Source organism: Macaca nemestrina, chromosome 17, assembly GCF_043159975.1.
Source record: "Macaca nemestrina isolate mMacNem1 chromosome 17, mMacNem.hap1, whole genome shotgun sequence".
Lineage (NCBI taxonomy): Eukaryota > Metazoa > Chordata > Mammalia > Primates > Cercopithecidae > Macaca > Macaca nemestrina.
The window spans coordinates 16,701,542-16,728,703 of record NC_092141.1 but is presented as its reverse complement, the minus strand read 5'-3'; the positions used below and the strand labels follow the sequence as shown (position 1 = coordinate 16,728,703).

Genomic DNA, 27,162 nt, shown 5'->3' with positions numbered 1-27,162 from the left:
ATTATGGCCTGTTTATGCCAATCTCTTCCACTCACTGGGTTCTGGTGGCGGTGGCAGAGGTGGTGGGGGCTCTTCAGTGGCCGCTGCAGCTGCAGCACTAGCAGCTGCAGCTTCGTTTGTCATGGACCTGGTGATCCGGCCCTTACGGCGGCCCTGACTGTTGGCAGTCTTTCGCCCCCGGGGTGTGGCTTGCTCTCTTTCCTCAGTTTCTTCTGCTGTACCATCCATCTTGTCCTTTTCCTTGGTATTTTCTCTGGACATAAAAGTAAATGAAAATTTGTGTGATTCAAAAGTATACATCCATCAAAGAAGGTTTTAGTTTTGAATATTATCTAAATAGAAACTGAATAAAACTACCTAATCTCTCAGTTACTTTAAAAAAAAAAAAATTCTGCCATACCATAATTTTTAAGAGTTTTGACAAGCTAAAATTAAGACATTTTATAAGACCTGTTTTACATGTTAATGGACTTAAAATTTAAACACATTTCAAACCAACTGATTTAGAAACCAGAACTACATGAGAAAGCAACAAATGACATCAGAAAAGCCCTAGACCTCCAATCCAGAGGCAAGAGCCTACACCAAAAGGCAGAAATTCTAGGGTTTTATTTGCCTTTGGTCTAGGTTGCCTCATGCATGAAATGAAGAAGCTAAAATAGATGATCTTCATGATAGATGCCTTTTCTATAGTAACAATCCACAATATTGTGTTATAAAACCAGACTCAATGCTCTAAATCATGTCTGATACTAATTATGTACAAATTGGGCAGTAATGGTTAATGCTTAGGAAACGGCCACTGGAGCCAGGCTGCCTGGGTTTGTACCACAGTTGTCATTTACTAGCCATGTGATCACCTTGGACAAGCTGCCTCGCCTCCATGGGCCTCAGTTTCCTCATCTGTACAATGAGAAAAAGAGTTTATTTCATGGGACTGTTGCCAGGACTGAAGGAGTTAAATAAAGTACCCAGAACAGTGCCTGGAACACAGTCAGCATCAAATAACAATTGGCTATTATTCAAGCTAAAATTCCCTCAGGATATAAAGTGCTTACCATCGTCTCAGGCATGTAGAAAAATGGTAGTTCCTGTTAATAGCAACAGTACTACATGTAATACTGGAAGACCATTCTCTGTACTACTTACCTCCCATGGTTGTTATATTTAAGAAAACATACTCAATGTACATTTTCGCAAATGAATGGATAGATGGCAATACTCAAAGACTTAATTATTCTTGCTTAATGGAAGATGTTGATTTTTTTTCCAAAAATAATTCTCTCCCCTTCAGTCCTAAATTGAAGTTACTGCATAGCCCTCTTTCCCTTTACTTACTTATTCCCTTATAAAGCTGGCTTCTATTCTGCAGCCTCCTGTTAAAAGATGTTTTCTCAAAAGTCACCAATGACTTGCAAACGGCAAAATCAAATGACCTCTTCTCAATTTTCCCCACAAGTCTTTCTGTCACAACTGACGCTGCAGTTAATTCTTCTTTTTATATCACTTTAAACTTAGCTTTTGAAATATCCCTGCTGCTATTCTGGCTTTCCTACTGGGGACAGACCTTTCTCCTCTCATTCCTTTCTTTTGGGTTTCTGATTTTTGTTTTTGAGAAAGTGTCTCACTCTATCACCCAGGCTGGAGAGCAATGGCGTGAACACAGCTCACTGCAGCCTCGATATCTTGGGCTCAGGGGAGCCTCCCACCTCAGCTTCCGGAGTAGCTGGGACTACAGACACGTGCCACCATACCTGGTTAATTTTTGCATTTTTTGTAGAGACAGGGTGTCACCATGTTGCTCAGGGTGGTCATGAATTCCTGTGCTAAAGCGATTCTCCCACCTTGGCTGGGATTACGGGAGTGAGCCACTGTGCGGGGCTCCTCTCATCCTTTCAAACAGGGATTTCCCAAGGCTCTCCCCTAGAGCCTTACAGCTATGTGAGGTTACCCATTCTCATACGTTCTACTGGGAAGACTCCAATCTCTATCTTTGGACACACACCAACTCCAAAGACTCAGGCTTGTCTTCCCAACTACCTGCTGGAAGGGCCACCTGGATTTCCCATCAACAGAAACTGAACATATCCAAAATCAGATTCATCCTCACCTCTGCTCCTTGCTCCAAGTCATTCTCTAATCATTTGTTGTTAACACTCCTACCATGTTCATCATCATTCAGGTTTACAGATTTGATATCATCCTTTGCTCTCTCCTTTTTCCCATACTTCCTGCATGTGATCTAATGCCAAGTTTTGGTTATTTCATCTCAGAAATGCCTCTCTCACTAATTCTACCATCTCTATTTCTACTATCACTACACTTATTCAACACCTTAGTATCCCAATCCTGGCCTTTCATACTGGCCTCCCTGATTCATATCTCTAGTCTATTCATTTCTACCTTGCCAATGAATCAATATTCTAGCAGGATAGCTTTGGCAATAAACCACTCCATCCATTCTAATCCCTTTCTAACTATTCCCAAACAGACACACTGCACAGCCTCCTGAATGAAGTCTAACATGTTTGGCTTTCATGAAAGCTCTACATAATTTAACTCCAATCCACCTTCCACTTCTCTTCTTGATGCACACTATGTTAAGTCTAATGAAATCATTATCTGTCACTAGCTATTCATGTGATTCCCTCTACCTTACGCACATTAACCACTAGCATCTGCATAATGTCCTCCAAATTATCCAGAGAGAAGTAGCCTCGACCTCTTCTTAATCTGCCAAAGCACTTAACTGGTTGTCTGCTGACTTCTTACTGCCAGGCTTTTATTTCTTAAAGTAATACTTGTACTTTACCTAGTTTTCCCCTACTAAATCATGAACTACCTGGGAATAGTATACATCTTACATATTTTCACATTCTCCCTAAGACCTAGCTCACACAGATAATAAATGAAAGCTTGTTAAATAGTTTAGAAATTTTAACAAAAAAATAAAATCAAGATATGACAGAGTTCTATGTGAGAAGAACCACTGGTTACATGGCCCAAAATATGTTTAACCTAAATTAAAAGAAAAAAATATATTCCCTTATAGGTATCTTCCTAAGGTATAAAATTACAATGAGAGGAATATCTGTCTCTTTTAAAACCATGGCAAGTGACTAGCTACTTCAGCTTCCACAAAACTAGGTAAATCTTAAATAGTTCCACAAGGACTAAAGAAATAACATAATAAATATTAAAAAGGAACAACCTACTGATACATTCAATAACCTAAGTGAATCTCAAAGGCATTCATGCTAAGTAAAAGAAGCCATACATACTGCATGATTTCATTTTTATGTAATTCTAGAGAAAGCAAAACAGGTATGTGACTGCCAGAGGCTGGAAATGAAGAAAGAGAAACTGACTGCAAAGGAGCATACAGGAACTGTTTGGGGTGATGGAAACATTCTACATCACAATTGTGATAATAGTGACACAAGTGCATATGCTTGTCAAAACACATCAATGTATACATTTCAAAATGGTGAATTTTGTTCCATGTAAATTACAAAGCTAGTTCTTGGGGAAAAAAGAAACCAAACTAACTGTCATGCCGCCACACCTACCACACCCCTGTATATACACAAAAGCATCAAAAATAACTTTCTGAGTGGCAGAATCATAGGTTAATTTTCATTATATTTTTCTTTCTTTTCCTGTTTTTCTATAATGCACTTTTATAACCAAGAAAACAGCAATAACAACAACAAACAAACCCAAAACTCCATTTTATATGACAAAGTCAATAAAGCTGGAATCTAAAATTTAAAAAGTCTTCCTTTCTTAGCATTTTTACTATCTAATATATACTACCTGAGACTCAAAAACAGAACCTGAGGAATCTTCCAAATCAAAGATTAAATGACATTCAATATATCCTGGGGGAAAGTATTTATTACTATAACCCATTCCTTCTGAAAAGCAGTAATAACTCATGACTTGCAAATAAGTTCATTAAGTCAAAAGTTACATTTACTATAATATTCTATTCCTTAATCACATCAACTTAATCATGTAACTATTAGATGTTTCTAAAATTTCGGCCAGGTATGGTGGCTCATGACTGTAATCCCAGCACTTTGGGAGGTTGAAGCGGGTGGATCACCTGAGGTCAGGAGTTCAAGATCAGCCTGGGCAAAAATGGTGAAACCCCATCTCTACTAAAAACACAAAATTAGCAGGACGTGGTGACGCGCACCTGTAATCCCACCTACTTGGGAGGCCAAGGCACAAGAATCACTTGAACTTGGGAGGCAGAGGTTGCAGTGAGCCGAGATCACACCACTGCACTCCAGCCTAGGCGATAGAGTGAGATTGTCGCAAAAATAAGTAAATAAAATAAAATTTCAGCAGATTAAATTTCATTATTTAAAAATTACTAGGCTGGGCACGGTGGCTCATGTCTGTAATCCCAGCACTTTGGGAGGCCAAGGCTGGCAGATCACGAGATCAGGAGATAGAGATCACCCTGGCTAATGGTGAAATCCCATCTCTACGGGCGGATCACGAGGTCAGGAGATCGAGACCATCCTGGCTAACACAGTGAAACCCCATCTCTACTAAAAATACAAAAAGTGAGCCGGGCGAGGTGGCAGGCGCCTGTAGTCTCAGCTACTCAGGAGGCTGAGGCAGGAGAATGGTGTGAACCCGGGAGGCGGAGCTTGCAGTAAGCTGAGATCCGGCCACTGCACTCCAGCCTGGGCGACAGAGCGAGACTCCGTCTCAAAAAAAAAAAGAAAAAAGAAATCCCGTCTCTACTAAAAATATAAAAAATTAGCTGGGTGCGGTGGCGGGTGCCTGTAGTCCCAGTTACTTGAAAGGCTGAGGCAGGAGAATGGCATGAACCTGGGAGGTGGAGCTTGCAATGAGCCGAGATCATGCCACTGCACTCCAGCCAGGGCAAGAGAGCGTGATGCTGTCGCAAAAAAAAAAAAAAAAAAACTATAATTTTGCAGCAACTTGGATACAACTAAAGGTTATCACCTTAAGTGAAATAACTCAGAAACAGAAGGTCAACTATCACATGTTCTCACTTATAAGCAGGAGCTAAATAATGTGGACACATGGATATAGAAAGTGGAATAATAGACACTGGAGATTCAAACAGGTGAGAGGGTATGAGGGGGTGGGTGAAGTATAATGGGTATAATGTACACTGTTTAGGCAATGGTACACTAAAAGCACAGACTTCACTACTATGCAATATATCCATGTGACAATTGTACTTGTACTCCGTAAATCTACAAAACTAAAAATAAAAATAAACATTTAACTTATTATATAACTAATTATTTAACTCACTTGGAGTCTTCTTTTTCATCTTTTTCTTCTTCATCTTTCTTTTCTTCTTCTTTTTTTTCTGTTTTTTCTGCTTTCTCCTCTTCTTTTTCTTCTACTTTTTCTTCTTGCGAGGGTCGGGCAATTTGCTGCTAGAATCAACCATCATTTGTAAAATTCAAAGGCAACAGAAATAGCTCCTTATAGTGTGATAAATTATGTCTATCCAAAAAAATTTTAAATGATTGTTAGTCATTTACAATGTAACTGGTGATCATGTGTTAAAAACCAGTCTAGAGGTTTATAATGTATTCTATATGTACTGTTTAAAGGGTCTTACACAGACACAAATGCTCACAGCATCTGGACCCATGAGAAAGTAAATATGTTAAGATTCTACGTGGAAATCTGGGGTTGGTTCCCTTTTTTGGCAACCTCCACATCTAATCTGTCACTCAAGCATTTCAATTCTACCTTAAAATTTGCTAACCATATATAATTTATCATGTTTTAGATACTTAATATGTTTCCAATTTTTTCATCACTATCTATAATGCTATAAGAAACATCTTTATGCGTTTATACTTTTGAGCTATAGTCTACTTAATGGAACAGTAAACAGCTATTGTCATTACTAAGACTGAAGTAATTCGGAAAAATACTAAAGATATAATAAGGTGAAAAGAAGTAAAATGCTTAAATATTTCTAAGTTGAGCAGTCAGATTAGGAACCCTTTTATCTCTGATGTCTCATTTGCAAAACCTGTGACTCTAAAAGAAAAAAGTGAAACTAAGGGTGCACTGAATGCTACTGTAGTCCCATATCAGGAGTTTCTCTTTCTGTGGTTTCAGTTACCTGGAGTCAACTGCAGTATGAAAATGGGTGACTGAAGTACAGTATATATGAAAAAAGACCACACTCATGTAACTTCTATTACAGTATATTGCTATAATAGCTCTATTTTATTATTTATTTGTTACTGTTAATTCCTTACTGTGCCTAATATACAAATCAAAGTTTATCATAGGGGTGTGTGTGTGTGTGTGTGTGTGTGTATAAGTGTATGTATATATACATATACGTGTGTATATATATGTGTGGAAATATATATATAAAATAGTATATTAAGGTTCGGTACTATCTGCGGTTTCAAGAATCCACTGGGAGTGTTGGAACATATCCCCTGTGAATAAAGGGGAACTGCTGTATTTTGTTTAAGAGACAACATCTCACTCTGTCACCCAGGCTACAGTACAGTGGTGTGATCTTAGCTTACTGCAGCCTCAAACTCCAAGGCTCATGCAATCCTCCCACCTCAGCCTCTCAGGTAGCTGGGGCTACAGGTCTCAAACTCCTGACCTCAAGTGATTCTCCCACCTCAGTCTCCCCTGAGTGCTGGGATTACACGCACGAGCCATTGTGACTGGCCTGCATTTTTATTTAATTCAGAAATCAAGACTGTATAACCAAATTAAAACAGAACTTCAACACATCTTTACAGCACAGCAGGCTGGCCCGTGCACACCTCCCTCCAATCCAAATCATGCCACATCATCTTCGCTGTTCTGGACTCACCTAAACACACCCAGCACTTGCACAGCTTTCTACCCTTCCCTTGCCTGGTAAAGTCCCACATAATCTCTACAATTCAGATCAAAATGCAGTATCTCCTGTGAAGCCTCTCTTGATTTCCACAGAGGAACTCTGGGCCCATGTTCTTCCCTCTCCACCACAGCCCACACCTGCTTGTAGCATTGTTACTAGGCAGCTTAGTGCCTGCTTATCAGCATCCGTCTGGCTCTCTGTGCCTTATCATCTCATCAAGAACAAGAATCCAATCTTACTTCTCTAAGCAGCCCCAGCTCCCAGGAGAGTGTCTGGACCATGATGATAGGTGTATGCGTACGTTGGATAAAACAAAAATCAAATTCCTTTATTCTGGTTATCTGAAAAGTTTTTACCTTCCAATCCCGACTGTTCATTCTGATTCAGGCTAATGTCAATCTTGCCTCATAGTAACTCTACCTGTCCTCTTACCTGTTTTCACCAGAAAACATGGAAGTAACTCATTAATTTTAAGAAAAATTTCCCTTAATAGTGCTCCAAAGTCTTCTACCTATTCATCAAAACCAACACTTAGCTTTTTCCTTAAGATAACGAAGGCCTTATTCGCCTCCCCAAAAGAAGTCCCACCCACATTATGCCTCCTTCTAATCCAAGGGGAAGGAAAGAAGAAAATGAATCCCTCTTGGTCCACTTCCAGAACACTGCTGAACTGTGATATTTCAAAAATAATTCCTTTTTCACGTTTCATAAAATCTCCCTATGTCGACATTCTCTTTTGGTGTTATGGAATGACTTCTTAAATATTCCCTAGAATATATAAGTGATTGCATCACATGGTTCATTATGCCTTGACATTATTTTTCAGATTTCAAAATGCATGTCAATGGCTTTTCTAACACTCGCCATTCAATCAACATAACATCTAACCGTTAAAATACTTTTAGGTCATGTCCATTAAACTCCCTACATGCAAAATCACAACTGCCTCATCAGCAGTGGGCACTGCTTTGCCTCCTAGATCCTAAAATCAGAAAGTCTTCTCTCCAACTACAACCACCCATTGCACGCCTTCATTGTGACTGATCCTGCTTTGTCCTCATCGTGACCTTCAAACCCTTAGTCTATCAAATTTTCACAGTCCAGTGAGAACTGTACCTACTATTGTACTTGCTAATTTCAATACCATGATTCCTTCACTTGCTTTATCTGACCTTACTAACTTCTCACCCTGGCTAACTGCCAATTTCTCTTTCTTCTGGGTATTTATTGCTAGAGAAAACTGATCAATCACAGAGATTTTAAAATTTAAACTTTCAAACCATGAGTAGGTCTGCTTTATAACTGGGCAAGTTTTATTCTGCTCGGACTCCCTGGGACACTACAGTGGTCACAAGACCTGTTTAAATGCTAATAACCTAACCCTGCAACCAATGTAGCATCCATGTGTCACTCTGAACCAGTAAGATGGCACAGGAAGGACAAATCATGTCTTCTGCCTAGCAAGTGAGCTGTGTAACCCAGAAAATGGTTTATAGCCTAAAGATACGATAAGGACATGTCAACTCAGCAGAAGGTAAGGAAAGAGATTCAGTATCCCCTTAGACTTGGGTAACACATGCTAATCTTATTTCCCCAATACTTTTCTGCTTCTAATGCCAATCAGAGCTTCAAAGTAATCTCACACATTCCCTGCTGTCTAAAATCCAGCCAACAAATAACTTCACTCCCCTTTCCCTGGTGCTAGAGAATAAGAAACAACTGCAGCACCTGCTTAAACCAATCAGTGTAAAGAAGGCAACAGCTCCTGGCTCTGCAGAAAGTGTGGAAACAATCCAAAGAAATGGACAGAGTTGCTGGATTAGAGTTTAGAGAAGTATTTGGCACCTGTCCAGTAGAACTTCTCACCACTCTGTATACTGACCAGGCAGTGGTGAGCGGAGAGGAAGTGCAGTCAGCAGCAACTGAAGGACCTCACCTTTGTGCAATATGCATAAAGACCTATCAAAACAACTGCCACTGACATTCAAGAGAGTAAGGAATTACCTCCAATTTAAACAAGAGATGCTTGGAACTACTACTTTTGTTTCAGGCAAATCTGTAAAGAGAAGTGCCAATCAATCCACATGGTCTAGGATGAAGGTTACAAGTTACATCCCTCAACTCTGCAGGGTGGCTGGAGCAAAAGAGGTCCACCCCTTCAAAAGAAACCCTTCTAAAAGTTCCCTATACTGACACAAATATTCTCAATGGCTCGTTGTCCAGGTTTTTCCTTTTCCCCCCTTCTTTAAACCCAATACTTGAGAGTCAATAAAACAAGTTTAATTCTATCAGGATGTTAATACAACATGAAACACTTCGGTCAAATAACAAGCTATTCACTATGAATGAATATTCTAGAACACATATAAAACAAAATGAAAATTCAAAGAAAAAAGTAAAAGTTAAGTGTATTTCTTTTATTTTTATTTTATTTTATTTTTATTGTGAGACAGGGTCTTACTATGTCACCCAGGCTGGAGTGCAGTGGTGCAATCTCGGCTCACTGCAACCTATGCCTCCCAGGCTCAAATGATCCTCCCACCCTAGCCTCCTGAGTAGCTGGGACTACCATCGCACACCACCACACCTGGCTAATTTTTTTGTATTTTTTGTAGAGATGAGGTTTCACCGTGTTGCCCAGGCTGGTCTCAAATTCCTAGGCTCAAGCAATTTCCCCACCTCAGCCTCCCAAAGTGCTGGGATTATAGGCATAAGCCACTGCACCTGGATTTTGTTTTTTTTCTTTAAAGACAGGATCTTGTTCTGTTGCCCAGGCTGGAGTACAGTGGCACAATCACGGATCACCACAGCCTCAATTCCCAGCCTCAAGCGATGTTCCCACCTCAGCCTCCTGAATAGCTGGGATTACACTATAGTGCATGCCAATATGCCATGCTAATTTTTTAATTTTTTGGCAGAAAATCAAATTTTTCAATTTTTTAACTTTTTGTATAAATTTTTAAATTTTTTTGTCCAGGCTGGTCTCAAAAATCCCAGGCTCAAGCAATCCTCCTCCCTCAGCCTCTCAAACTGCTGAGATTACTGGTGTAAGCCACCATGTTTGACCTGGTAAGTGTATTTCAACATAACTTAAGAACAGGATTCAGTTTCATCTGGGTCCTCTTTGGCAAGATCAAATAATAGTTTATGCTGAGATTCATTACTACTATATATAAATGAATATCTAATTATATATATGCTAATTATATTTGTGAAAATGTTCACATTTTTAGAAAACAGAAAAACAGACAAGTTCCCACTCAGCAGAAAATAAGTTGCCAAAAAACTAAATTACTAAATTTAATAACAAGCAGCAATTGTAAATAAAAATTTACAAGAGGAAGAAAATGAAATACCGTTTCACCACTGGACAATATTTTCTTTAAAAATATACTTCAGGAAATAAACAGAAAATATCTTAAGCCTATCTTATCAAAACATATTAACAATTAGTGTTCCTAAGCCAACTGAATTTCAGACTAACTTCCTGAAGAGTGAAAGCTGTCAATCACCAAAAAACAAGACTATGGCGATGGCAATGAAGATAACGGTGGCTACCATTTATTGAGCACTCTCTGTGTCCGACTCTGCACTCCAGGTACTTTACACACATACCCAGTTCTCATTAACCATGCAACCGAAGTATTATTGTCCCCCCGCTTCTCATGAATGTGGAAACCAAGGTTCACCAAGTGAAAAGACCCACCTAGAGTCACATAGCTACAAAGGGGTAGAGCACTCTGGGGTCTAAAGCTCTTGCTGGTATAATAAACTTTTTAACTTGTCTGAAACATTCTTTCGATCTAGTGACTAGCTAACAGTTTAGTCAGAAATTCCTCCAATTTCAAAATTGCTATATTTACCTAAGTATATGCTTCTGAATACCTTTAGAGAATAAAAACATGTTGGTATAAAGGGGAAAATGGTGTTAGCATAAAAAGAAGGGCACGAATTCCTGTGAAAAGTAATCAAGCATTTGGAAATGAAGAATATGGTTTCTAACATGACTTGCTTTACCGCAGGTAACTAGCGGTAAATTCTACCCGCACAGTGACAGACTTACCAGATGGCAATTTATGTTGGAAAAATGCAGCATTTACTAGGGGACAAAATTCTTACTGCTAGCAAGAACAATGTACATAGAATCAAACTATTACGTAGGGCATAATCCTAGATCCCAAATAATAACATTCAACAGTGGTTTTTGGCTTCTAATCTCTAATATGTATTCACTACTTCAACAAAAACATATAGAGAACCACACTCACTCTCCATGGAATGGTAACAAGCTGAACTATAAAAATGGGTTGGGGCAGACTCTTATCAGAATTTGGAGAGAGGAGTTAAAATTCCTGCCAATAATCACCTCTGAACACAATTTTAACAAAAATATAAATATCTGTCTCATTTTCCTATGAGTCTAAGATTAAAACTCATTTTCAGAGTAAATACTACACAAGCTTCCCTATGGCAACAGGTTTAAAAAAATCAAACTTTGCGAACTTAGAATCTATCAATAGCAAACTATACATTTTTTTTTTCTGAGATAGAGTCTTGCTCTGGGATTCTAGGCATGAGCCACCAAGTCCAGCCTGGCTTTTCTTACTTTCCTTCCTTCCTTCTTTTCCCTCCTTCCTTCCCTCTTTCCGTTCCTCCTCCTTCTTCTTTTTTCCCTCCCTCCTTTCCTTCCTTCCTTTTCTTTCTCTCTCTTCTCTCTTTTTTCTTTATTTTCCAGACGGGGGTGTCTTGCTCTGTCACCCTAGGTGGGAGTGCAGTGGCATGATCTAGGCTTGCTGCAACCTCTGCCTCCCAGGTTCAAGTGATTTTTCGTCCTGAGCCTCCAGAATAGCTGAGATGATAGGTGTGCACCACCACTCCAGGCTAATTTTTGCATTTTCAGTAGAGACAGGGTTTCAGCATGTTGCCCAGGCTGGTCTCGAATTCCTGACTTTAAGTGATCCACCCGCCCTGGACTCCCAAAGTGTTGGGATTACAAGCATGAGCCATCGCACCCAGCCACAAACTATACATTTATCCGCTGAATAAAAACTACTTCCTATAAAAAGGAGGCTGGGAGTAGAGGATAGGTAATCAAACTCATATTGACAGGATCAAGCATAAACTTCAGCAGAACTCTAAAGAATCTTTAAGGAAACATGCCATAATGGCTGTGAGATTAGCTGAGCTAAACCTTCCTAACTGGAGCTTGGTTACATAGCAGAGAAGCAAAGCAATTTTCAAATTATCTGGATCTCTGTCTCCACCAGGGTAAAATCAAGAAAGGTGATACACAAACTTTGAAAATCTTAACCTTGCAACTCAATTCTGTTTTTAAAAAGACGTATTTCTAAACTTTTTTCTATATAGCAAATTTTCTATCTTTAACCTAGAACTTTTTCCTACACTCCAGACTTAGACTACCCACTTTACTTGGACATCTCATTTGGATGTCTGCTTAGACACCTAATAGCTATTTCAAATTCAGCCACGTCCAGATTTCCCCTCAAAACCTGCTCCTCCTTCATTCACGCCTATCACAGCAAATGGCAAGTCCACAGGTCAAAACTTGTTTTCCTTGATGATTGTCCTTCCCTCATCCCCACAATCAATCCATCAGCAAAATCTCGTGGTTTTACCTTCAAAAGTACATCCGGAAACTAATCCGTTCTCCCCACCTCCTCACTGTAGCGTAGTCCAAGCCAATGGGATTACTAAAACAAACTCCTAACTGGTCTCTCTGCTTCTTCTCTTGTCTCCTTACAAACTATTCTCAACAGAGCAACCAGAGTAATCATGTCACAACTGAAATCTGGCATCACTCTTTTCCTCAAAACCCAGTGGCTTCTTCTCTTACCTGCTATTAGCTCTAAAGGCATTCAACTTTACACAGAGAGCCCTTAAACTAACACCACCTAATTTCTGAAAAGCTGCCCCTCTATTTTGACACAAATAAATGGAATAAGTATACAAACAATTAAGAAACGATAAATTTGGTGGCGTGAGATGATGCTCTAAATTCATCATTTAACTCACACCTCTCCCAAATACCCAGTGAAACAACCAGAGAAATGTAAAACTGGAGGAAAAATCTTCAAAATAATAACTTAAAAGCCAATGAGGGCAGGGCTAGCCTACTAGAAGTGCTGACCAACCCAAAACTGAGCCTACTTGGAGGTAAGCAACCTAAGGCTCAGGTCAAGGTGAGGGTGTACGTGGCAAGCCTTAGATCTGCAAATACATTCTGAGACAGGTACTTTGAAACATGCGACAAGAACGTATGGAAGAGAACACCGACACGGCTGGATCTTAACAAGGATCAGTGTGCCACAGACAGGAGTGAAACCGTGTCGCAGACAACTTCAGGACAGAAACGACTGTTTCAGAATAACAGACATCCCTGCCCCACAGAACTTCCTCCTAGAGCTCTCTCCTCTATCATCATGGGCAACTGGCTGCTAATCTGGCAAAGGTTAAGGTACACTGGATAAGTATCACCTTATCCCCTCACATTAATGTAGGACTGAACATGTTAAACAGTAACATACATAATTTCTAAAAATAAAGTTATGAATACTATTTGGTAATTAGGAAAAAAACTGTTAAAAATGTGCAGTTGAAGCCAGGCATGGTGGCTCACACCTGTAATCCCAGCACTTTGGGAGGCTGAGGGGGGCGGATCACGAGGTCAGGAGATCGAGACCATCGTGGGTAACACAGTGAAATCCTGTTTCTACTAAAAATACAAAAAATTAGCCAGATGTGGTGGCAGGTGCCGGTAGTCCCAGCTACTCAGGAGGCTAAGGCAAGAGAATGGCATGAACCTGGGAGGCGGAGCTTGCAGAGAGCCGAGATCACGCCAATGTGCTCCAGCCTGGGTGACAGAGCGAGACTACGTTTCGAAAAAAAAAAAAAATTGCAGCTGAAACTTGTTTAAAACATAGATGGTCCCTATGATCTCTAGCTAAAAGGACCTTGATTCCACATTCTTTAGGGGAAGCAGGAAGTATTACAGGACCTTGATTCCACATTCTTTAGGGGAAGCAGGAAGAAAAGCCCTGGCAATATTCTTCTCTCTGATGGAATAGTGCTTCCTATCTCACTGTCAACACTCAATTTATTCCTTTTCTGTCAGTACATCTTTATGAAGCTTGGCAAGTATCCATCCTTTGTCTTACGGTACTGCACCATCAGTGTACAAGTATGCCCTTTACCCTCCCTTCCCTGATCCGCATTAGCCCTGCCGACCCATTTCATTATTCCACTTTATATACAAATTTTAAAAACAAGGTTGCACTTGTACTAATGCCACTTCCTCACCTTCTATATCTTCTTCAACTCTGTGTAACCGTGTTTCTGCCCCCTCACTAATCCACTGAAAATCCATGTCTAAGGCACCTTGGCTTACTCAACCTCTAGCAGCATTTTACACAGTTGACTCATGAAACATTCTATACTTTTTAAAATAAGAAATACTGTTTCCAAAGAACATGTAATCACATCATGTGGGGTGGCGGTGTTCTGTGGGAAATAATGACCCAGAAAACATAAAAAGGTTATAGCTGTGCATACTGAGAACTGGGTCAATAACCTATATCTGGTAATCAGGGGGTATCAAACGAAGAAAGGGAGTTAAGACCCCACCCCAATAAAAGGGTGGCTGAGTGGGAACGCCCGAAGAGATTTAATAATGCTAACGAATAGTTGCAATGTCGGAGCTCATGTATGCAAGTCCTTATTGTAATATCTATCTGGGTGTGGACAGCAAAAGCCTCCATATTAGCTGTGATGATGGCAGTAGCACAGCAGCCTCTCTGGTAAGCACCCGTGAGCGATGGCAGCTGCTGATCAGTTGTTTTGGGGAAAATCATTTTGAAATTACTGAATTACGACTATGAAAACTAACCTTTTCAGTTTTGTACTTGTGGAAAACTACCTTTAGTAAAAGTGTCTTTTTAATTTTTTGGAGACAGGGGTCTTGCTCTGTCACTCAGGCTGGAGTGCAATGGCACAATCACGGCTCACTGCAGCCTTGACTTTCCAAGCTCAAGCCATCCTCCCACTTCAGCCTCCCACGTATTTAGGACTACAGGCATGCGCCATCACGCCCGGCTAATTTTTTCTATTATTTTGTAAAAGACGGGATGGGTCTCGCTATGTTGCCTAGGCTGGTCTTGAACTCCTGGGCTCAGGTGATGCTCTGGCCCTCACCTCCCAAAGTGCTGGGATTATAGGCGTGAGTCACCACACCAGGCAGAAAAAGTGCTTTTTTAGAAATTAAACTATCTAGGCTGGGTGCAGTGGCTCATGTCTGTAAACCCAGCACCTTGGGAGACCGAGGCAAGTGGATCACGGAGGTCAGGAGATAGAGACCATCCTGGCCAACATGGTGAAATCTCATCTCTACTAAAAATACAAAAATTAGCCAGACATGGTGGCAGGCACCTGTAGTCCCAGCTACTCGGGAGGCTGAGGCAGGAGGATCGCTTGATCCCAGGAGGCAGAGGTTGCAGTAAGCCAAGATAGCACCACTGCACTCCAGCCTACCTAGGCGATAGAGCAAGACTCTGTTTCAGAAAAAAAAAAGAAATTAAATTATCTAAACTCCACAAATGAAGTTAATATGAAACAAAATCAGGTTCCAGGATTTGTAAAAAATCCCTAACCAAGGTACCATGTTGTATCTCTCTCCCTTACTCTACCTGACCCCTCCTCAGATAAACAGACTGGCTAAAGATAGTGTATTAAAAGTATTAACGGTTTCATATTTAATTACATGATTATTGCTGACACTGAAATGCATGACTCAGATGACAGAAAGGTATAAAACTTTTCTAATTTTATCACACTAGAAACTTAAAATATATTTGAAATACAAGATACAATACATTAAATATATATATATAAAACTTCAAAATAATTACAACATCCTCATTAATTTAACAGAAACATCAATGTTTAAACTACACACTAAGGGCAGGACTTCTGTTGTAACATTTTTTGCTTGCCTATTTCCTCCAATCCTGAAATATCTTCCATACAGTAAGAAAACACACCTGGTTTCTGCCTCTCCGTTTCCCATAATTCCTTCTGACTAGAGCTTTATAATTCTCATTTTTCTTGGTTAAATAGTAATATAAAACACAATCAGGAACACTCTGTAAGAAACAAAACAATTATTTTTGAGGATCCAATGAAATAAAAATTTTTTTTAATTAAATATTACTTTCAAGGAAAATCTCTGGTATTCTCAAAGTACAAATTAAAGAAAAACAACAAGATACTTTGCTAGCATTTTAAGGCATATCTAGGCTCTAAAACTATTTACATTATCTACTATTATAACAGACAGTTACAGTTGTTAATCCAAATTATGTGAAAGATACCAGGAACTATCAGAAACATTCAAATATTTTCTTATTAACAAGTAAATTCCCTTTCTGCTTACATATATGTAAATTTTTAAAATGTCTTTAAATATTTTGTTCAAAAACATTAAAATCAATTTTATATTAAATATGGAATGATTCACAAATTTGCTTGTCATCCTTGCGCACGGGCCATGCTAATCTCTTCATCATTCCAATTTTAGTTATTATGTGCTGCTGAAGCGAGCACAAGACTCGTATTTTAATAAGAAATTTAATGAGGCTCTAAAAGCATTGTAATCTATGTGTTTTTAGGGAAATAAAAATCAGGTCATCTTTCATTAACCATTTAGTTCTGTGTTCTGTGTTAAGATTTCTGTTATAATTATAATTATCACTATATTAATCACATGAGACTCTTCGCAGTCTTTTTAAAATCGGTTCTAGTTAACTACTTATGTGTGTTAGAGCACAAGAATTTCAAAGTAACAAACATCACAAACCTACAAACATTCCCAATGCAAACCATGTCTTACCTTCCTCTCCAAGTACGATGCAATTAGTCCAAAGTTTTTTGGATGCTGGATAAACCTGAGTGAAACGAAAACAAAAACACACTTGCACACAAACATTTCAGCAACTAAAAAAGAAAACTTGGGAAAAGAAATACTATGTATAGGCCGGGCGTGGTGGCTCACGCCTGTAATCCCATCACTTTGGGAGGCCAAAGCAGGTGGATCACTTGAGGTCAGGAGTTCAAGACCAGCCTGACCAACATGGCAGAACCCCATCTCTACTAAAAATACAAAAATTAGCCGGGGATGGTGGCACATGCCTGTAGTCCCACCTACTCGGGAAGCTGAGGCAGGAGAATCGCTTGAACCCAGGAGGCAGAGGTTGCAGTGAGCCGAGATCACAACACTGGACTCCAGCTAAAGCGACAGAGCGAGACTCCGTCTCAAAAAAAACAGAAAAGAAATACTATGTATAGGGCTTTCTAACTGCCAATCTGAGGAACAACTGTAGAATCACTGGAGACTTTTAAAGGGCACAGATTTCTGGGCACCATACACCAGGAAATTATTGGTCTATGGTAATACACAGAAATCTGTACTTTATAAAAGCTCCCCAAAAGTTCAGACAGCACCCAAGTTTGGGAACCACTCTTAACATGACTTCATAACCCCAGTTCTTATCTGTTACCTCTCTTCCCACCTATAAACTTACAGGAAGATCAATATTCTCTACTTTTCACAGTATTGATTCAAACACCAAAATGAGACCAAGTTTTTGTGAAAACAGTTCAATTTACAAGTAAATGCCAAATACTTTTTACTAACTTATGTAGACGTCTATTAGAGAATAATTTAAAATATAAATTACTTGTCCTTAAAGATCTCCTTTTCATGGTCAGTCCAAACATTCATAAACTGCCTATCTTTATAAACTTTCATAGGGTCCTCCATAAGCCCATTCATGTTAATGAACTTGACTCGTCTTTGTTCTGCATCAAACATCATAGGTGGAATCACAGAGAGCTGCCGCATTTGTTTCTCATTATTCTGGAAAAAAAATACAACTTACTTAGAATAAAACATAAACTAGAAATTTAAGGAGGGCCATGGACCAATGCTCTTAATATACACTAAAAAACCATGTGTGCAGTTTAAAAACAACAGCAGTGTATACCACAGCATCTAACATACGATAATTACTCATATGTCTAATAAATATTCACTGTATGAATTACAGAGGCAGAGAATATCCATATCACTTTTTAAATAATCTAATCCTTTGAGAAGAATTATTTTCTTAAACTAAGCTGATCCTTAACATAATAAAATTTTAGACCTGGAAGATAAAAAGTAATGTCAAGTTCCTTACGGAGCATTTAATTATCATATTAGTCTCATTTTTAAAAATCTCAACATCATTTTAGAGAACAACTTTTACCGTCATATTAGAGAATAAATAGAAAAAAAACAGGCATCAAAATTTAAGTCAGTGATTTTAAATTACACTCACTTTACTATTAAATGCTTCTTGCTAATTTTACATCATCCTTCCATTGAAAATTTAAGGTTGTTATTCTTAGAAATGAAACTTGTTTCAACTAAAACGTTGTTACACGTGTAGAACTTATTTTTCGCAAAGTTTAACTGAGGAAATTTGTAAGTACAAACTTCTATTTAAAAACTTTTACCCAAATTACAAGTATTTACCCAAGTATAAGAAAAGGTATTTCCCTAAAAATTATCCTCATAAAAGTGGATACTGCCTAATAGTCAAGTCCTTACACAGTCTCTAATTTCCTGGGACACTCTCAATCAGTTTGAACATATAGTGTTTAGATTGAAATTACACATTAGATTGAAATTACCTCAATACATAAACTAATTTTAGATGCTTACAGATGTTTCCTCATGGAATCAGTCAAAGAGCCAATAAAGAAATTTAGGCCGGGCACGGTGGCTCAAGCCTGTAATCCCAGCACTTTGGGAGGCCAAACGGGCGGATCATGAGGACAGGAGATCGAGACCATCCTGGCTAACACGGTGAAACCCCGTCTCTACTTAAAAAATACAAAAAACTAGCTGGGCGAGATGGCGGGCGCCTGTAGTCCCAGCTACTCGGGAGGCTGAGGCAGGAGAATGGTGTAAACCCAGGAGGTGGAGCTTGCAGTGAGCTGAGATCCGGCCACTGCACTCCAGCCTGAACGACAGAGCGAGACTCCGTCTCAAAAAAAAAAAAAAGAAATTTAACAGAGATTTACTTATCATTGTAAAAATAATGGCTACATATTCCAAGGGCTGAATGTCATTTCAATCATATACTTTAGAGGTAATTTTAAAAGCAATATAGAGTAAGTGGTTATGTTTTAAAGCTCTTGAATATACTGCTACGAAACAAATGAAAAATTGCTAGGCACAGTGGCTCACGCTTGTAATCCCAGTACTTTTGGAGGCCAAGGCAGGAGGACTGCTTGAGCCCAGGAGTCCAAGACTAAGCTAGGCAGTATAGTGAGACCCCATCTCTACAAAATAATTTTTTTTAATTAGCTAAGTGAGAGGCTGGGTGGGGTGGCTCACACCTGTAATCCCACCCCTTTGGGAGGCCAAGGCAGGTGGATCACCTGAGGTCAGGAGTTTGAGACCAGCTTGGCCAACATGGCGAAACCCTGTTTCTACTAAATACACAAAAATTAGCTGGGTGTGTTGGCATGCGCTTGTAGTCCCAGCTACTTGGGAGGCTGAGGGAGTAGAATCACTTGAACCTGAGATGCAGAGGTATGCAGTGAGCCAAGATCATGCCACTGCACTCCAGTCTGGCTGACAGAGCAAGACGTTATCTCAAACAAACAAACAAACAAACAAAAAGTTAGCTGGACATAGTGGTGTACCAGTAGTCCCAGCTATTCAGAAGACTGAGGTGGGAGGATCACTTGAGCCCAAGAGGTGGAGGATGCAGCAAGCCATGGTCACACCATTGCACTCCAGCCTGGGTGACAGAGTAAGACCCTATCTCCTATCTCAAAAAAAAAAAAACAGAGAAAGAGAAAGAGGAAGAAGAAGAGGAAAAAAGAGGAGAGGAGAGGAGGAAAAAGAAAAAGAAAAACCCACTTGTCCTGATATTATGCAATATTATGTGCAATATGTATTTAGGGCTTGAGATAAAATTTGGCAAGGATAACATCATCAATGTATTCCAAAAGAAGTATATCTCCGGGAATCTGGACACAGTGAAGCTGGTGTGCTCTGGAACACAGATAACTCAAAGGTGTCTCTAGAAATGGCTAAGATCCTGAAATCACATAACAATGCACTGAAAAGCTTGAGTGTGGGATATACCTCTGTGACTAAATATTGTAATTGCCCCTAAAGGGTTATGTATTTCAATGCACCAAAAATCACCTTGGAATCCTCTCTTTGGGAAAAGAGAATATCAGAAATAAGAAAGGAAAGAAAAACCACCTGTAAAAGTCTATTTTGATCAGTGTAAGAACAATCTGAGAAGTAATATGGATCAAGGAACTCTGAGATATAGCTTATATAGTTCTCTACCTCCTCCAGGGCTAGTTTAACTAGAATTCTGAAACACAGTAAGTTATAAGAACATACTATATACTTTTATTTAGTTATGAATGCAAAACAGGGTATCATAATCAAATACTGATAGAACCCTATAACATATATCAACACAAAGACAAACTCTGTACAAACAGGCTATTTTTTCATCCTAGAGGAAAACTTACTGCAAGTAATTTTTCATGAGATCAAGCAACTTGATGGTTTAATTCACCACTGTATTCCCAATGCTTAAAGGAAAGTTTGGCACATAATGGGTTATAAATATTTGTTGAAAGAATAGACTTGATTGAATATAGATATGGAAAAGAACACACAGTTCCAGAGTCAGACTGCCTAGGTTGAGTGTCTGGCTCCACTATTTATTAATTTGTGACCTTGGGCAAATTATTTAACTTACAGCTGGGCTTTAGTTTCCTAACTTGCAAAACAGCCATTAATTATAGCCTCCACTGGCCGGGCGCGGTGGCTCAAGCCTGTAATCCCAGCACTTTGGGAGGCCGAGACGGGCGGATCACGAGGTCAGGAGATTGAGACCAACCTGGCTAACACGGTGAAACCCTGTCTCTACTAAAAAATACAAAAAATTAGCCGGGCGTGGTGGCGGGTGCCTGTAGTCCCAGTCACTTAGGAGGCTGAGGCAGGAGAATGGCGTAAACCTGGGAGGCGGAGCTTGCAGTGAGCTGAGATCCGGCCATTGCACTCCAGCCCGGGCAACAGAGCAAGACTCCGTCTCAAAAAAAAAAAAAAAAAAAAAAAAAAATTATAGCCTCCACTTCACAGAATTTTCATAGTTTAAATAATACATATGAGGTGCTTATCACAATTGGCAATTTTAAGTAGTAACTACCCCTCAAACTCCCCCTCCTCAAAAAACCAGATATAGTTAGTCCACCACAACCTAAACCAACAATATCCATAGAAAGAGGAGAAAAAAAACTGGCTAGGTTAAGTAGTAGTAAAGGGTAGAGCAGAGGAATTCATGACACTGCTTTTTACTTCTAAATGTGCTAAGCAGTATATAAACAGGAATTTGACTTATCTATATTATTTCTAAATTATTTAACATTTCAGATTAAATCCACTTTACTCCACTTAATTTTGTAAATCGAGTATTAGCTGTATATTTAAGTCTTCAAAAAATATATTTATTTACACTTAACATTTATTTTGAAGTATAAAGCATTGTAAAAAATATCTTTGATCATTACTTAAGGTCACTACTTCAAATAAACAAGACTCTCAGAATTTTGAGATGAGGTTTAAGAAAAGCCATATAGTAACAAACCTGCACGTTGTGCACATGTACCCTAGAACTTAAAGTATAATAAAAAAGAAAAAAAAAAAAGAAAAGCCATATAATAAAATCAAAACTAGCAAAACTCAGTCAATACTAGATGGCTTTTGGAACAATCTTGAGAGTCTGAACACGGCTAAGAAGACTCAATGTTAGAAATGGAAATTTATTCTTATTCTGCATTTATTTTTATTAATATCCAATTAAACATTAGGCACCAGGAACTCAAAGATAGCCTGACCCAAAGGTTTATAATAACTGCACTCATGAAGACAACACTTTAGCTGATCATAAATATTTATTGAACAGAAACACAATAGAAATAAATGTAAACTGACACTAACTAGACATTGAGTTCTGTTTTGGGAAAGTGAGTGGGGAAGCTTCACAAGGGAGGAAATACTGCTTTTGGGTCTGAAGATATATTTGTCAAACGTATACCTTGGTCTCTACTACCTGTGTTATAATTTTATTAATTCTGCTCTTTATACAGGCAAAGGAAATGCTTGAAAAACAAAGTAATACCACTTGCTACAAAAGAATATCTTCACCTTAAAAATTAGTGAAATTTTTGTTTCATAGATGAAACATTCTTGTTCATAGATGAATCTCTTCCATATATAAACTTAATCTCTATATTCTCATTCACTGGTCCCTTTCACTTCAAGTTACCATACTTGTCTGGGACTATATCACCTGCACACAGATGACTCTGATATCTAACCATCCCCAGTTCAACTATATCCCAGGTTCACCTGCTAGACAACACCCTTTGAAGAACATACTGCCATTTGTAAAATACATGCTCCTTTGCCACTTTAGGAAAAGGCACCACCAGCTTAGTCCCCTAACCTAGAAACCAGGGAGTCACATTCTATTCTTCCTCTTTCTCATCTCCCACATCCCATCCATCTTGGCCTGTCCATTCTACCTTTCTATTACACTCTCCTATACATCCCTACAACTGTTGCCCTGACTCAGAACCTTAGTTTTATCCTAACAGCCTCCTCACTTCTCTCCAGGTCTCCTTGCTGCCAAAGCCATCTTTGTAAAATTCCAGTATGATCATGTGAATGCCTCATTTAAAAACCCTTTAATAGACACCTCAAATCTTTGACACAGTCTAAACTTTAGCACTAAATAAAGTTCCCACATTTACATACAAATAAACCCTTAGCTCCTAGTCTACAGAGCTAAAATGCTTTAATAATTAACGAATTAACTTGAATTAAATTTTCTTACCTCCTGCTCAGAGAGCCCATCAATAATTTCAGAAATCTCATGCTCACTCCTAGCAATGGTGGCTGAAAGACCAGCTCCCCTCTGCCCAACTCTAAACATGAGGGAGAAATTAAAAATATATTTAAAGGCCTTATATAAAGAAGACATATCAATTAAATTATAGATTACTTTTCTAAATGGAACTTTTTAACAAAGTTAAGAGAAGAAATGTAAAATACTATTGAATATATACTTTTAAGTAATGTTTGTGTCACCTATTAACAACAATTTAAATGTTACGATTGAGATTTGAAGGTTACATGTCCAAGTTCAAATGGGAGAACTAGTTAGGGAAAACTTCTAGAAAATCACAGTTACTGATGCCATTTCCATTTCAAATGGCAGTCTTTGTATGTCCTGTAGTAGACTTAGAAAAACACATGAAACATTTTTAAAAGGAGAGAAAAAACTCAACCAACATCCCTCACAAAGATTTAATTGTGAGTTAAGGGGCTTCCATACATGACTCTTACACGAAACAATAAAAGAGAAAACTAATGGTTTTAAAATCTTTGTAAAATACCTGTTCGCTAAAAGTAAAACAAATCAGAATCTATCAAAGAATTTAATTGGCCATCAACTGAATATACTTCGAATATGTTGGTAACAAAGGACTAAAGGATATTTAGGTCTGTTCTTGTTCACTATCATTTCCAAAGGATGTAATATTTTTAGGAACTTCAGAATTAATTTCAAAATAATCACATATTTAGATTCGACGGGATAATACAAAAAATTAAATTTACTAAGACACAATGTTTACTGGTTGATAATAAAGTTTTCTTTTCAACATAAAAGTTCTTTTTAACTTTTAAGTTCGTGGGTACATGCGTAAGTTTGTTTTATAGGTAAACCTGTGTCATGGTGATCTATTGTACAGATTATTTCATCACTCTGCTGTTAAACCTACTACCCACTAGTTATTTTTCCTGATCCCTCTCCCTCCTTCCATCCTCCACCCTCTACCCTCCGATAGGGCCCAGTATGTGTTGTTCCCCTCTATGTGTCCAAAACATAAAAGTTCGTTATAAACTTTCTTCATGATCAGTTTCAAGAAACAATAAATATTTGAGGAAAAATATCACAGTCATTAAACATCAAACTACTTACCGCTGAAATCTTTCTTGCTGTTCTCTTTGTTTTCGAATTTCTGGAAACTGCTTTTCATAGTATTCCCTTGTTTTGCTTTCTTTAGCTTTCCTCCGAGGATTATTTTCTATTCTGTCCACTTTTTTCTCCCATGCTTCCATGAGCTGATCATAACGCTGGCAGATTTTTTGTTCCTATTAAATATCCGTAGCAAATTAATAATAATTAAACTAAACTCTGATTCTGACAAACCTAATACTTTAAAATAAATGCTACTTCTTAAGGTTAAGTCAGAAGTACATTTGGCTTATGACTCAATTGTGAATGAAAAGCTGAAAGAGGAGAGAGGAAAGGTAGCTCTGTTTCCTACTAAGATCAATACACAGAGCACAGGTTGGCTGGATATTTTAGTTAACATTAAGGCTATGCGTATTTATAAACTACTTGACACCTACTACTAGTAGTAGCTGACCAGTTACTTTTATTTTGCTTAAAACATTATGTTATTGTTGTCCCAAAAAAATGGAAAATTTAAAATACAAACATGTAAATAGTTCATAATCTGACCAATTACCCAAAGGCAACCATATGAACATTTTGTTGTCATCCTTCCAATCTGCGAAACAAAACACGCATGCTTTAACGGTTCTATTGTTGGAGGTTCTGGTTGACTGACATTTTTTGCTATTATAAATAATGTCATATAATAAACATTTTGACAGTATGAAAAAGGCAGAAAATGATTGGTTGTACTTTATCAAAAAAAGAAATCCAGGCTGGGCACATGGCTCACACTTGTAATCCCAGCACTTTGGGAGGCCGAGGTGGGTGGATCACAAGGTCAGGAGTTCAAGTCCAGCCTGGCCAATATGGTGAAACCCCATCTCTACTAAAAATACAAAAATTAGCCAGGCATGGTGGCGGGCACCTGTAGTCCCCGCTATTTGGGAGGCTAAGGAAGCAGAATCGCTTGAACCCGGGAGGCGGAGGTTGCAGTGAGCCAGGATCACGCCACTGCACTCCAACCTGGGTGACAGACAAAAAAAAAAAAAAAACAACAGAAATCCAGTGAACTACATGAAATTGAGAATTAATGCTTCTAGAGAAGTAATTGAATTATGATACCATTTTCTAAATAGAGAAGAAAAGACAAACGAACCCCCCACTGTGGACAAAGAACTGTCAACATATCTGATGACATATGGATAGAGGAAAGTGAGGAAGGGTTCATGAAAAACTGCTAACATGTTCATCTTAAGAAAGTGGCACTGTAGAAGAGAATATTGTCTTCCTCACATTCCACACCACACCCCACTCCCACTTCTCAATTACTCTTGTATGTCTTCTGTGTCCTTCACCTTTTCTCCATTTCCACTGGTACCCTCATAATCCAGGCCAACACCATCCCTCACCTAGATCAAAACAATAGCTCCCATACATTCTTAATGTTGTAGCCAAATGCAAATTTTTTTTTTTTTTTTTTTTGAGATGGAGTTTCACTCTTGTTGCCCAGGCTGGAGTGCAATGGCACGATCTCAGCTCACCACAACCTCTGCCTCCCGGGTTCAAGTTATTCTCCTGCCTCAGCCTCCTGAGTAGCTGGGGTTACAGGCATGCACCACCATACCCAGCTAATTTTGTATTTTTAGTAGAGATGGAGTTTCTCCATGTTGGTCAGGCCAGTCTTGAACTCCCAACCTTACGTGATCCGCCGGCCTTGGCCTCCCAAAGTGCTGGGATTACAGGCATGAGCCACTGCGCCTGCCCCGCTAAATGCAAATTCTTAAAATGCAAACCTAAACATTATGCAACCTCCAGGACAGTATGCAACCTGGCTCTGGCTTCCCTCAGCAGCCTCATTTCTCACCACACTGCCAGCTCAGTCTACACTCCCTCCGGCTCCCAGACCTTCACTTAAGCCACTCCCTCTGTGTATACAAGTTTGCAGAGAATTGGTTTTCCCCTGAAACTTCCCCTCATAACTCCTATCTGCCTTAGGTGTCCTCCTCAGTCATCCATAGTCCATGACCATGGTGTGATCCAATACTATGACTGACCTGTCTGACTCCCAACACGTTAGGCTCCCCCTAACTACTAAAACCATATGGCTATCTTGCTCACCTTTGCAGAATAATATATGGCACAGAGTACACAGCCAAGTGATATCTAAGCAAATCGGTGAAAATACAAACCTTATAGTGTTTGCATCACCAGTGAACTTATTTAGTGAGTACCAGAATTACAACAAAATTACTTGGAAAGGAAAAAAAAAAATACATGAACGAATTTCTTACTTGATATTTATATGTTCTTGGCAAAAAAACAATTCAAGACCAATAATTTAAGGTTGTATGAAGGAACAGACTGGCAAATTAGAACGTTAGATGTTTTCCACCAAATAAAAGCTGCTGACTCTTGAGCTTTACAACTCATTAAACTGTCAGGTCATTAACTTAAGGCACAAAGTTCATTTTTGATGTCGATTTAAAGAGTAGCATTTATTTAATAGACACTTGAGTTTAAATGTAGTAACAGTTTATCTGTAAAATTAGTATAAACATATTATGAAAATAAAATTACTGGCATTATATTTTCTATAACTTAATTCCCATGTATATAACCACAAAACTTTTGGACTGCAAGTCATATAACAAAATATGGAAAACTATTTGAATTTGAAAAAGCTGAACCCTAGCTGACCCCATTTCTAATAAAAGAAAGAATAGTAATATCTAATCAGCACGACTGCAACTTACCCACAACTGTTTGAGGCTTAAGAAACTAAAGTATCTTTCATATTCTTTTAAACTACTCACCATTTTATTTTGACTAAATGAAAATGTGCTAGATAGATGACCAATGAAATTAATTTGATAATATTAAATATAAACTATGGTATCAAAATGTTACTACAATTAGATTTAAGTCATATATATATATATGATTACTTTCTAAATCAGCACTTATCCTCAAATGAAGTCAAGGACCAATCTTATTAATAGTAGGAAAGTGAATGCCTAAATGAGCATGAATGGGAAAGCTGTACAAATTTCAGTTAACAAGGATAGGACCTCACCCTTTGTTTTCTTGCATGATTTCTTCTTTTAAAAAATAAAATGAGTTTTTTCCTCATCACCTGGTTTCTAGAAGAGAAAAATA

General features: G+C 38.6%; 1 protein-coding gene and 1 non-coding gene across 14 annotated transcripts in view; both read right to left on the bottom strand.

Annotated features, from left to right (window-relative positions):
* The window catches only part of LOC105491091 (nuclear receptor corepressor 1), a 187,895-nt gene that overhangs the window by 90,487 nt on the left and 70,246 nt on the right, over positions 1-27,162 (bottom strand). For 8 of the 13 annotated variants that reach the window (XM_011757246.3, XM_011757250.3, XM_011757258.3 and 5 more), the window contains 8 exons: positions 27,080-27,146; positions 24,025-24,197; positions 22,876-22,966; positions 17,635-17,813; positions 16,788-16,842; positions 15,940-16,041; positions 5,305-5,432; positions 36-253 (listed from right to left, as the gene is read on the bottom strand). In XM_011757246.3, coding sequence (XP_011755548.1) covers positions 36-253; positions 5,305-5,432; positions 15,940-16,041; positions 16,788-16,842; positions 17,635-17,813; positions 22,876-22,966; positions 24,025-24,197; positions 27,080-27,146 — 1,013 coding nt within the window. The remainder of the gene's footprint in view (positions 1-35; positions 254-5,304; positions 5,433-15,939; positions 16,042-16,787; positions 16,843-17,634; positions 17,814-22,875; positions 22,967-24,024; positions 24,198-27,079; positions 27,147-27,162) is intronic. The other 5 variants (XM_011757257.3, XM_011757249.3, XM_011757252.3 and 2 more) reach the window with 1 other exon arrangement.
* Positions 16,396-16,501, bottom strand: LOC112428253 (U6 spliceosomal RNA). Its single transcript, XR_003020240.2, has one exon. It is a non-coding gene; the product is annotated as a U6 spliceosomal RNA (small nuclear RNA).